Below are 13,908 nucleotides of genomic sequence, written 5' to 3'. Positions count from 1 at the left end.
CAAACAACCCAATCCAAAAATGGGCAGAAGACCTAAATAGACATTTCTCCAAAGAAGACATACAGATGGCCAAGAAGCACATGAAAGGATGCTCAACATCACTAATCATTAGAGAAATGCAAATCAAAACTACAATGAGGTATCACCTCACACCAGTCAGAATGGCCATCATCAAAAAATCTACAAACAATAAATGCTGGAGAGGGTGTGGAGAAAAGGGAACCCTCTTGCACTGTTGGTGGGAATGTAAATTGATACAGCCACTATGGAGAACAATATGGAGGTTCCTTAAAAAACTAAAAATAGAACTACCCTACGATCCAGCAATCCCACTACTGGGCATATACCCTGAGAAAACCATAATTCAAAAAGAGTCATGTACCACAATGTTCATTGCAGCTCTATTTTTACAGTAGCCAGGACATGGAAGCAACCTAAGTGTCTGTTGACAGATGAATGGATAAAGAAGATGTGGCACATATATACAATGGAATATTACTCAGCCATAAAATGAAACGAAATTGAGTTATTTGTAGTGAGGTGGATGGACCTAGAGTCTGTCATACAGAGTGAAGTAAGTCAGAAAGAGAAAAACAAATACCATATGCTAACATATACATATGGAATCTAAAAAAAAAAAAAAAAAAAAAGTGGTTCTGAAGAACCTAGGGGCAGGACAGGAATAAAGACACAGATGTAGAGAATGGACTTGAGGACACGGGGAGGGGGAAGGGTAAGCTGGGACAAAGTGAGAGAGTGGCATGGACATATATACACTACCAAATGTAAAATTGATAGCTAGTGGGAAGCAGCTGCATAGCACAGGGAGATCAGCTCGGTGCTTTGTGACCACCTAGAGGGGTGGGGTAGGGAGGGTGGGAGGGAGGGAGACGCAAGAGGGAGGAGATATGGGGATATACGTATATGTATGGCTGATTCACTTTATTATAAAGCAGAAACTAACACACCATTGTAGAGCAATTATACTCCAATAAAGATGTTAAAAAACCAAAACAAAACCCAAAAAACAATCCAGACGATGGGGACCAGGCCCGTGGTGATAGGGGAGAATCGGTCTGATTCTGAGTATGTACTGAAGGTGGTGCCAACAGGATTCACCGATGGATGGAATGTGGGGCATGAGGAAGAGTCCAAAGTGACTGCGGGGGTTTTGACTTGAGCATCTGGAAGGATGGAGTTGCACTTGCTTATAAGAGGAAGACTGTGGAAGGAGCAGGTGGGTGGGTGGGAGGTGTGAGTAGGAATTGGATTCTGGAGATGGCACATTCGAGAAGCTTATTAGATGTCTAGTCGGAGATGTTAAACAGGCAGCTGGAGTTCAGAGGAGTCATGCAGGTTGGAGAGAGCTCCACGTGGGGTTCCTCAGTGTATATGTTATTTAAAGACATCAGACTCGAGGGGAACCCCAAGAGAGTAAGAGTGGATGGGGAGGAGAAGGGGTCTGAGCCTGGAGCCATGGGCCACTCAGATGATCAAAGCACAGGTGACAAGGAGGAATCAACAGAGACTGAGAAGGCGTGGCCAGTAGGGTGGGAGGACCACAGCCGTGATGCTCTGTAAGGCAAGAGGGATGTTTCAAAGACAGGAAGTGACTACCTCTATCAAATACTGCTGCTGGTTGATTTTTGAGACCTGAGTCCTCGGTGACCTTGACAGGCAACTTGCGGTGGAGCAGAGAGAATGGAAAGACAAGAATTAGAGACAAGTGTAGACAACTCTAGGCGTTTTTTTGTAAAAGGAAGAAAAGAAAGTAGGTGGGAGCCAAAAGTGCTGTTTGAGAGTTTTCTTTTTAAATGATGGGGGACTAGTGTCACATGTTTGAACGCCGATGGGAATGATCCAGTAGAGAGGGAAGCGTGATGACACAGGAGAGGGGGAAGAGGATCACGTCCTTGAATGGGTCAGAGGGCATGAGTGCAGGGGTGGCCTTGGGTCGGGGTGCAAGCAGAGCACCTTTGTAACAAGAGGGAGGGCAGGTGTGGTGCCGGTGCTGGTGGGCTTGCAGGGGGTGGGGTCTCTTCTGATTGCTTCTGTTCTAAGAGAAAGAGGAAGCAGGGTCACTGGCCCAGAGTGACGACAGGGAGGAGGTGTTAGAGGGCTGAGAGGAAAGGAGAAGGTGTGGAATGCTCGTGTCCGACGGGGGGTGAACAGAGGACCAGGGAGTTGAGATGGAGTGGACGACAGCAGTGGACCCACTTGAGGCTGTGACATGAACTTGGAGTGAGACCAGCCTCTGGTTTGCTATTTTTCAGCCACGTTGGATGTGATGGGGAAGAGCTGGGTTTAAACCTAGGTTTGGTTGGCCAGAAATACAATGGAGCAAGAGAGGGCCAAGGGAATTTAGAAGTGGGGAAGGGCAAAGAGGCCAAATATAAACTAGCTAGGATGTAAATTATGATTCTGCTGCATGTATCATTTCTGTCAAGAATGAGGACGGTTAGAAGAGGACTTACCTGCAGGATGCAGGGAGAAAAGGGGGACTGAAATCACTGAGCAGCCAGCCGGCTAGCTGGGGTTACCAGGGGTTAGGAAAGTCACCAGCCCTGCTCCTCACCAGTGTGTCTGCTTAAGAAGAACCAGCCATAGAAATCACCTGGAACTTGGAGGGGGGAGGAAATTACAGCTGAGAGTTTCCGGGCAAAGTTGAGTGTGGTAAGACTTAAGTCCTATTTGGTGGTCAATTGCTAGTTCTTTAAAAAAAAAAAAACAAAACTTTAATTTCCTTAAAATAAATACTTGAGATTTCTGCTTTTGTTCTTCTGTTAGAGGTTATATGCTTGTATTTTATCATCTGTTCTTTTTTATTTTAACAGCTTTTTTTTGCGATAATCCACATAAATACAAGCCCCTATTTAAAGTATACGATTCAGTGGCATTTAGTTTATTAACAGAGTTGTGCAACCATCACCCGTCATCAACTTTAGAATATTTTCATCATTCCAAAAAGAAATCCTGTACCCCAAGAGCAGTTGTCCCCCATTTCCTCCCAACCACTAATCTATTTTTTGTCTCTATGGGTTTGCTTATTCTGGACATTTCATATAAATGAAATCATGCAATGTGATCTTTTGTGACCACATATGAACTTCTTTCATTTAGCATAATGTTTCCAAGGTTCATCCAAGTTGTAGCATGTATCAGTTCTTCATTGCTTTTTTTTTTTTTTTTAATTTATTTATTTATTTATTTATTTATGGCTGTGTTGGGTCTTCGTTTCCATGCGAGGGCTTTCTCTAGTTGCGGCAAGTGGGGGCCGCTCTTCATCGTGGTGCGCGAGCCTCTCACTATCGTGGCCTCTCTTGTTGCAGAGCACAGGCTCCAGACATGCAGGCTCAGTAGGTGTGGCTCACGGGCCTAGTTGCTCCGCGGCATGTGGGATCTTCCCAGACCAGGGCTCGAACCCGTGTCCCCTGCATTGGCAGGCAGATTCTCAACCACTGCGCCACCAGGGAAACCCCTTCATTGCTTTTTTTTTTTTTTTTTTTTAATCAGTCATCAGTTTTATACACATCACTGTATACATGTCAATCCCAATCACCCAATTCAGCATCATTGCTTTTTATTATCAAATAATGTGCCATTGTATGGGTACATCACATTTTCTTTATCCATTGATGGACATTTGGATTGTTTCTACTTTGGGGCTATTATGAATAATGCTGCTATGAACACTCATGTACAAGTTTTTGTGTGGACTTAAGTTTTCATTTCTCTTGGATATATAATGAGATGTAGAATTCCTGGGTCAAGTGGTAACTCTCTGTTTAATCTTTTGAGGAACTGCCAGGCTATTCTCCGAAGCAACATGTTACATTTCCACCAGAAGTAGATGAGGGTTTCAGTTTCTCCACATCTTTACCAACACTTGTTATTATCTGACTTTTTGGTTATAGCCATCCTAGTGGTGTGAGATGTTCTCTCATTGTGGTTTTGATTTGCATTTTCTTGATGGCTAATGATGTTGAGCATCTTGTTGAGCATCTTTTCATGTGCTTATTGGCCATTTGTGTATCTTCTTTCAAGGAATGTCTGTTTTAATCCATGGCTCATTTTTATTGCGTTATTCATCTTTTTATTATTGAATTGTGTGAGTTCTCTATATATTCTGGTTACAAATCACCTTATCAGATACACATGGGCAAACATTTTCTCCTGTTCAGTGAATTACCTTTTCATTTTCTTGGTGGTGTGTTTTGAAGTATCCTCCTATTGTTCTTTATTTTTAAAATATTTCATTTTTAAAATTATGTAAGGAATACATGCATACAATGAAAAATTAGAAAACTTTGAGTGATACCCAAAAATGAAAGGAATAAACAAAACATTTGTAATCTTATCATTCACAGGTAACTGCTGTGAACATTTGGGGTTTGATCCTTTAATTAAAAAGAATTCTCATTATTCAGTTTTTAACCTGTTGTAAATCTCATCCATTGTGAATAACTTTCCATGTCAATAAACATTTCTACATCATTTTTTTTTATGTTGTACAACATTTAATCACATGGATGTACAGTTTACCCAAAAAGTTCCTTATTGTCAGATGCTTAAGTTGTTTTTCCCTGTTATAAATGTTGTTAAACCTCTATGCATATCTATAAGTACTTTCTTTGAATAGATTTCTAGAATGGGAGTGATGGGTCAAAGTGTAGGCACATTTTTGGGGCTGTAGAAACATGCAGCCAGATTGCCTTCTGGAAAGATTGTGGCCAGCTACGTTCCTGCTGGCAGTCTGTGAGAGAGCCAGCCCTTGGCCAGAAGCTAACCTGGTCCACACAAAAAAGCAATACTATTGTCAGTAGCACTGTGCTAGGCACTGTTCTAAGCACTTTATACATACGACTCATTTATTCCTCACTGTAACTCTGTCAAATTGGTACTAGTATTTTTCCATTTTACAGACAAGATAATTGAGGCACAGAGAAGTTAAGTTTTGCCCAAGGTCACACAGCTAGGAGTGGCAGGATTTGGACCCTGAGGCAGACTCCCTTCTGGGAGAAAGCCTGGTCCTGTTAAGTACAATGCTGGCTATTGCTTGAAGATAGTCTTTACAATGCTAAGAAAGTTTCCTTTTATTCTTAATTCATGAGACCTTCATTTAGAAATAACTAAAAATTTTATAACAATTTTATAACCCCTCACACTCCCTTCTTTTTTGCCTATATAGATCAGGGGTTGGCAAGCTTCTTCTTAAATGGCCAGATAGTAAATACTTTAGGTTTGGGGGACATGAAGTCTCTGTCACAACTACTCAGCTCTGCTATTGTAGTTAAGAGGCAGACAATATGTAAATTACATAACCAGGTTGCTGGCTACCGGGCCATAGTTTGAAAATTTCTGTTATAGATGATCATTTGGGTTTTCTCTCCTTGCTTATTGATACTGAGCCACTCCTGCATTCTGGAATAATCCGGTCTAATCCATGCAAAATCTACTGTTGCAAGCTATTTGTTAGTATTTTATTTAGGACCTTTATATCTCTGTTCAGGAATAGGATTGATGTGTGTGTGTGTGTGTGTGTGTGTGTGTGTGTGTGTGTGTGTGTGTGTCCCCTGGTCAGGCTTCACAAAATGAAAGGGAGAAACTTCATTTTTTTTCTATGCTGCGGAACAAAGAATGATTTATTCTCTGAGAGATTGATAGAACCTGCCACCAAAGAAACCATCTTGGCCTGATGTCTTTTTTGGAGGTAGTTCTTTGAGATCTCTTCCACTTTCAGGAAGTGATCTCTTCATGTTTTCTATTACTTTTGAATCAATTTTGGCAATTTATATATATTTTTAGAAAGTTATCTACTTCATCTAGATTTTCCAAGGTTTTTCCATTGATTTGGGTGTAGCAAATCTCTTAATATTTTTATTCTCTCCATAATATCTTTTTATTTGCTCTTTCTTATTCCTAATGGTGTACCTACTTTTTAACATTAGATCTGGTAAATAATCTAATGTTTACTTTATTTGTCTTTTGAAAGTTTGCTCTGGGATTGAATTATCAGTTGTAATATTCTCCATAATTCTACTCATCATTTTCAAATTATCTTCCTACTTTTCTCTAATTTCTTGAGTTATCAGGTTATTTATTTTCATTCTTTTTGTATAAAAGCAAGAATATTTAAGACTAAATTTTCTTTTGAGTACAGACTTGGCTACCAAATTTTAAGACATAGCCCTCTTACTCTTGGTATTTTCTAAGGATCCGTGATTTTAGTTTTGGTTTTTCCTTTGACTCAGAAGGGTTTTAAGAGTACATCTTTAAATTTCTAAAAGGTTGGGGTTTTTGATTTTTGAGTTTCTCATTAGTTTCTAGTTTTATTATTGAGGCCAGAGAGTGTGACTGGTAATGGGTTTATTCCTTGGACTTTATTGACATTGGCTTTGTGGCTTTTAATTTTTTCTAAGTGCTCCAATTGTGCTGGAAAAGAAGGTGTAAGTTCTGTTTTTAGATTACATGATGGTTGTGTATTTAAATGACACTGTTAATCATATTACTCAGAGTCTCTGTCTCCATATTCTTTTTTTAAAAAGAATACTTGGTTTGCTTGGTTTTTCAAGACTGAGGGAAATGTAATGACTTTCCCACAGCTATCGTGTTCCTGTCATTTCCTTGTACAAAACACACTGATTGTTGCCTGTTTATGCCTGACTCTGAGCCTGAGTCATAAACTCAGATCTTTAAGTATCTGAGCTGGGGAAGAAAAGAAAGACTTAAGAGGAATCAAACAGCTAACTTGAATTCCATTCTAACCATTCCTACCTCTGTGTACATATTTGCCTGTGTGTTAGCGTGTGTACTTTGGGGGGATATATGTGCGTTTCAGCATATACATCTCTCTTGGGCACGATTGTGTAAATATGTTCTTTTGTGTGTCTGTGATTGGGTGAGTTTGATATGTGTGTCTGTGTATGTTTATTCATCTGTGGCATATTTTTCTTCAAACTGAACTTAAAACATCACGGCTGGTGTCTGCCTTGCTGGCTGTTTTGAGAGTCATTACAACTCAGAAAGCTCTGCTACCCTGTATCTTAACCCACCTGAACCTCTTTTCCCCTTTTTGGCTGCAGAAGATCCTCCTGGTAAGTTGGTCAGACAGAGACTCTCTGTAGACTCAGTCTTACTCTGGCACCCACTTGGTGCTCTGTCTAGGCACCATATTCTGGCCACACAGATGGTGTTAGGGCTGTACTTCCAAAATGGGTGGAGACTCTGAGAACCTCAGTCCACGCTCTCCCCATCGTACCTGTTCAAGTTCCCTTGGTCTGCCTGCAGCATGTGCTAACCCTTAATAAGGTGGAGCTTGACGGACTGGGCATTGGTCTAAAGGGAGCACCAGCATTTCCAGAAACTCATGATAGGGTTCAGCTCATTTTATGGAATCAGAGCAAGCTCCTGGGAGATCCCCTAGTTGACCGCCTCATACCGAGGAGGAAAGCGGGCCCCAGAATGGGCTCTCCTGACACCTTGTCCTGGGCCCTTCCCATGGAACTGGGTGAGCTTTACTGGTACCGGCAGCACAGACCCAGTGCCTGGGCCTGCGTGGGTTTTGGGGGAGGCCGGGAAGAGTGATGATCCCACCTTCAGAGAGCTTGCTGACTCCCTGGGTGACCGGACACCTGCACAGAACACAGCTGAAGGAGCATTCTAGACACAAGAGCCAAGAGGGCCTTGCCCAGGAGGACTTAAAAGGCGGGGAGACCAGTGTGTACCCCAACAGGCCCATCCACCTTTGCCCACAAATATGAATAAGCGAAGGAAGGAAGGGGCAGAGAGTGTGTTGTCACAAACTTCCTTTCTCCTCACCTAATTTCCCCCATTGAACATAGTGTCTTTTGAATAATGGGCACTTAGTAATTGTTGAATTTCAGGGACTCTGCCTTGATTTGACCTTGCAGGAGACTAAGTTCTGATTTTGGAAGCTTTTTTTTGGCTGGGGTCTGGGGGGGATCAGGATAGCCCTTTGGGGTCTGAGTTTTCCTGGGTCTACTGTATTTTATTAATAAATAACACTTTATTGACATTTCCCCCCAAAGAGTTATCCTATGTATCCTCTGATTTTAGCCTCAGTATGCCCCTGGAATGCAAGGGGCCTGTGATGATTATGCCCACTTCACAGAAAGGAAAAGGGAGGCCCCAAGAGCTTAACAGAATCACACAGTGAAGGTAGGCAGGGCCAGGGCGAGAGCCTCTGCCTCTCAACACCAAGCAGGTGTGAAGACCTTTCTCCTAACCGTACAGTTGGCCCCTGGAGAGGCAGGGAGTTCCAGCTCTCTGCTCCCAAGAACTCACACCAGCAGGAGAGATTTGCAGTCTAGGCCAGCCCATCAGCCTTGCTTGGTGTTGGTCCAGAAGAACCTTGCTTGGCAAATTCTGTTTCTGAAATGGTCTCTTTTTTTCTACCCACTCAGGAGGAGGAGTTCATTGATTGGTGGAGCAAATTCTTTGCCTCGATAGGGGAGAGGGAAAAGTGCGGGTCCTACCTGGAGAAGGACTTTGACACTCTAAAGGTGAGCCCTCCTCACAATGTCCTCTTCAGTCTAGCAGTCCCTGGGCATGCGCACTGGGCAGCGGAAGCTGCAACTGAAAGAGAATATATGTATACATACATGTATATGCATATATATTTATGGGTGAAATGATACCTGGGATCTGTTTTAAAATGCTCAAGAAAAGTAAGGATGAATTATTTAGATGATGTGGGTCACCCTCTGCTAGATGTTCAAAATATTAAAGATGATTGAAATTGCAAAATATTGAAAATTGTTAAAGCTTGGAGATGGGTACTTAGGGATTTGTTATACTATTCTGTCTCTTTTAAAGTTATTTGAACTTTTCTATTATAAAAATTTTCCATTAAAATTAAAAGGAAAGTCAATGTGAGAATGTACCTCTGATTCCCCCACCTCTGCAACTGGGATAGAAATTACCCAGCACATATAAAAATATGGTAGACTCTGTTTCTGTGGAAAAAAAACCCCGGAGCCTGAAAAACAACACAAAACCAGGGATGAGTCAGCCAAATTCTGGTATTTTGAGGAAATTCCACAAATACGGTTATACTTTTTAAAAGCAGACTACTTTTAAAAAAGATAACCAGAGGTGACTCAAAATTACTCCCTGAAGGAGTTACATAGTGTCGTGGAGAGGGTTACCAGGTAAAATTCAGGATGCTCAGTTACACTGGACTTCAGGTATATAATGAATAATATTTTAGTGTAAATATGCTTTAAATATTGCACAGAACATACTTACCTAACAACTATTTGTTGTTTCTCCGAAATTCAAATTTAACTGGGTGTCCTGTATTTTCACTTGCTAAACCTGGCAGCCCTACCTAGAGAGCAAGAGGGGGGCCAAGGCTGTCAGACATGCAAGAAAAGCCCAAGGAGCTCCCTAACAGGGACTAGATGAAGGGGGCTTGAGGCTTGTTGGAGTGGTGGGTGACCAGTATAGAAGGTGATCTCACAAGGTGGCCAGAGCTGCCTCTGGTACGTTGGATGCCCCCATGTCATTGTACCTGGAGACCTGGAGGGGCAGAGATGAGGCCTCAGGCAGCAGCAGTCAGAAGGCTCAGGCCTCCCCAGGCAGCAAGTTCTTTGTTGACTTGGTAGGTGGGTGTGTGAGGCTGGGCAAAGAGACAGAACTATTTGTGTACCAGGAAGAAGGTCCGACACGTTAAGTCTGGCATGTGGTACTGTGGCCTTGCCAAAAATTGAGAAAAGCCAAGTAAGAATGAGGACTCCTGCCAGGGTGGCCCATGGCCCTGGCACCCTTGCCACTCCCTCAGATGCCGGATGCTGAACTGGCGCCCAGCCCACCAGCTTGACCTCTCTGAGATCTGTGACAGTTTCCAAGTGAAAATGGGCTGTCTAAAACCAAAATGCATTCAACCTGTTTCTGGGGGGAAAAGCAGATCTGGAAGAAACGCTGGTTCTTTAGGGATCAGTAACCAACACCACCAACATGGGTCTTTGAAAAATAGCTTATAGTATTATGGAGAGAATGGAGTACACAATGGGTGGGGGGGAAGAACCCATATTTTGGAAATTGCTATCATAGGGAAAAAAAGACAACTCATAGTCACAATAGTGAAAGATAGAAAACAAAGATACAGCAAGAAAGCATAGAAAAGCAGAAATCATAGAAAAACACAATAGAAAAAGAATATTAATTTTCCTAATAAATAAAACTGGGTTACAGTCTTTTACTAAGTGATAAGGACTCAGAGTTCATCAAAAGTCAAAATTCATTATAATGTCTTTAAAAGACACATCTAAGACAATACAACTTAGAATGGCTAAAAAAGTAAATATTTAGGCAAACAAAATAAAGTAAGTGCAAACAAAAGAGAAACAGATAGAAACTAAAGTAAAAAGCAAAGGAAACAAAATGGAGTGTTTTGTATAAATAAAAGATGTACATCTCAGTGCAAAAACTCCCAAACATTAATGTATGGAACAATAAAGCTTAGAAATCCTTAAAGCAAAAATGGATAGGAATATATAAAGTAACACCCCACACAAATGAAGCCATGAAATTACAGAAATTAAAGTTGCAGTGGTGATTTTAATGCACCTCTTTCCTGGACAGATGAAACAGGCAACCAATAAATAAAGAAATAAAAGATCTGAATAACAAGGTAAATATTTTCTAAGCTACAGCAAGAGTAGCTTTAAAATAGAGAATAAAAATAATTTAAAAATGGAAAATGTATTTTTCCTAATGCTCAGAGAACACTCACAAAATTTGATCACATATTAGGTTAGTAATAGGTTACCAAAAGCAGAAATCATACAAGACAGATTTAAATGCAATAAAACGAGAAATTAATAACAAAAGTTTAAACAAAAAGACCAACCACTTGGAAATTTAAAAAGTATTTTATTGGGACTTCCAGTATGAACATGGCTGCATAAGTCAGCATTTTTCACTTTTTCTCTTTGGAAATCATTCAAACCCACAAACTTCATTTTCAGTAAAAGTTGGAAACAAATAAAACCCGCAGACTCCAAAATACATGTAAGGGCTGTCCAAAGGCAACTGAGATTGGGTAGAAGCCACTCGGCAGTAAATGAAGAGAAGATGCATGAAAATGATGAAAGGTCATAGTGGTAGCAGATCTCAGCAAACCCCATACTTCCTAATAAAAGAATGTTGATAATTATTTAAGACAGGCTATGGATTCATGGGGACTTCTTATCTATTCTCTTTACTTTTGTGTGTGCTTGAAAATTTTCATAACAGGTAGTTAAAAATATAATTCCCGAAATTGAAGTTTCACTGTAAAATATAAAAATATATCCTTTGTTCACAACAATGGACATGGGAACTTTGGAGACAGGTTCAGGCTGGTGACAGAAGCCTCTTAGACATGGTTTGGTTCAGAGAAACAGAGAAGGTGGAGCTACACAAGAATCACACAGAGGAACCATATTTGTAGGGAACAGCCTGCCTCTGTTATGGGAACAAAGGAAATAACTGGTCTAGGAAAATCCAACACATTTAGTGACAAGTAATAATAAAAAAATAGCACAGTATTAATTTTAAAATACTATGAAAAAAAGAAGAGAAAATATATAACAAAACTTAACCAAAAGAAAGGATATATACCCACCAGAAAAATTTCTCCAAGGAACAGATGAGATGAAAGATTTTGCTGTTAACTTTTTAGAAATAGGGTGGTCAGAATGCAAGCAGAAATAAAAGAACGAAGGGATGGTGAGATGAGAAGATGTGAAATATGAGCTAGTAAGAGTCAGGAAAAAAGGAGAAGAAAACATGAAATTGGAAGGAGCACAGGACAGAATGGCCACATTGGAAAACACAGAAAGGGGCATAGAGGACAGAATGAAATGGAAATAAAGAAAGAGTTATAAAAGAATAAAGAGAAAATGACAAACATAGTAGTCGGGGAAAGGAGATCCAACATTTGCATAATTGGAGTCCGCAAGGAGGACAACCAAAACAAGGAACTAAAACAAACAGTTGATAGTTTAATAAAACTTCACTGAAATGAAAGAATACTTGAGTACGCATATTAGAAGGTCTGCTGTGTGTCAGGAAAAATTGACCCAGATTGGTCAACCCAGGGACATATTCTAGTGTAGTTATTGGACATTAGAGATAAAGAAAAAATTCTTTGGGTAGTCATACATTCTCCCCCACAAAAATTTAAATAATTTAAAAAAGGAAAGAAATCAAAGTGACTTCACTTTCTCTACAACATTTAATGCCCAAAGACGATAAAGCACCATGTGTAAGATCATCAGGGAAAGAAAGGGTGACCCAAGGATTTGACATTCAGCCAAGCTGCCCTTCAAGCATAAAGGCTACAGACACACAGGTATTCACATTCAGGAGACAGGTAATATGGCTCCCAGAAGCCTGTCTTGAGGGACTCCTACGGGATGAATTGGAGCTCATCTAGGAGCTGTCTCAACTTGTATGTAATTGGGAAAACCATAACAAAAGGAATGGTTGTGAGCATATTTTACCTTAGGCCTAAGATGGAAACAAATGGGAGGGTTAGGGTAACTGGACAGAATGTAAATACCATATATACTGAAAATGTAGAAATGATAAAACTGACAAAAGTTAGGTAAAGGAGGAAAGAGGATGGAATACAGAGTAAGGGCACTGATAGTCATATTACAGAATAAATAGAATTGACAGATATTATTTAAAACTGGCAAATCACGAAATGTGGAAACAACCTAAATGTCCATTGACTGATGAATGAATAAACAAAATATGGTAATTACATACAATGAAATATTATTCAGCCTTAAAAAGGAAGGAAATTCTGACCCATGCTACAACATGGGTGAATCTTTAAGACATTATGTTAAGTGAAATAAGCTGGTTGCAAAAGGGCAAATAGTGTATGATTACACTCATGTGCAGTACTTAGAGTAATAAATTCATAGAGACAGAAAGTGGAATGATGGTTGCCAGGGGCTGGGGGCGGGGGGAGAAAGGGAGTTATTGTTTAGTGAGTTTGGGGTTTCAACTGGGGAGGATGAAAAAAATTCTGGAGATAAATGGTGGTGATGGGAGCATAAAAGTGTGACTGTACTTAATGTCATTGAACTGTACACTTAAAGTGGTTAAAAAGGTATGTTTATGCTATTAATATATGTAATATATAAATATAAAAAATAAAATTGGCAAATCAAATAATAGGCATATAAGCAAAGTATAAGCAAACAGCACAAACATAAACATTAAGATAGATAATATTGTCTAAAACTAGGTGATGGAGAGGGAGAGGGAGGAAGATAAAATTAGATTATTTTATCATTGCTATAGTGGGGAACCCATAAATACTGCCCCTAAAGACATAATAATATTAGAGCATAAACTCAGGTCATTTTAGCTCTCAGAAAAACTAAAACACACACACACAGACCATGCAAAGATTTTTAGAAAAACCCTATGAAACTAGAAAATATAATATAAACATATTACATGACTATGTAAATATAATACAAATGTAAAACCAGACCAAACATATCTGTCATATCAATACATGTCATATCAATCACTTATTAATCACAAAATTTAAATCAGATCTCAAAGCAAAATCTAACTCTAAAATAAAAAGCTTCATAAAGGTTGAAAAAAAAAAGATTGGGAAAATGTGTGCCAGGCAAATGCAGATGAAAAGAAAGCAGAAGTCACAATCTTAATATTAGATGAGAGCATACACAGGTCCCCCAAATTAGATGAGACAAAGCTTGGCACTTTAGAATGCTAAATGCTGCAATTCCTAGTTATGACGGTCATGAGAATATCTATGTGCTAAATAATACCTCAATATTTACAAAACAGAAATTACAAGAGATAGAAGAAGAAATAGAAATATACTGGTTTGTGGGGGAGATTTTAATTCAC

General features: G+C 39.8%; 1 protein-coding gene across 19 annotated transcripts in view; it reads left to right on the top strand.

Annotated features, from left to right (window-relative positions):
• DYSF (dysferlin) overlaps nucleotides 1-13,908 on the top strand; it is a 231,105-nt gene that overhangs the window by 182,918 nt on the left and 34,279 nt on the right. For 18 of the 19 annotated variants that reach the window (XM_059943014.1, XM_059943010.1, XM_059943007.1 and 15 more), the window contains one exon: nucleotides 8,424-8,522. In XM_059943014.1, coding sequence (XP_059798997.1) covers nucleotides 8,424-8,522 — 99 coding nt within the window. Of the gene's footprint in view, nucleotides 1-7,082; nucleotides 7,095-8,423; nucleotides 8,523-13,908 lie in introns of all 19 variants that reach the window. The other variant, XM_059943011.1, reaches the window with a different exon arrangement.

The sequence above is a fragment of the Balaenoptera ricei genome, chromosome 13, assembly GCF_028023285.1.
Source record: "Balaenoptera ricei isolate mBalRic1 chromosome 13, mBalRic1.hap2, whole genome shotgun sequence".
Classification (NCBI taxonomy): domain Eukaryota; kingdom Metazoa; phylum Chordata; class Mammalia; order Artiodactyla; family Balaenopteridae; genus Balaenoptera; species Balaenoptera ricei.
This window is presented reverse-complemented; position numbering and strand designations above follow the sequence as displayed.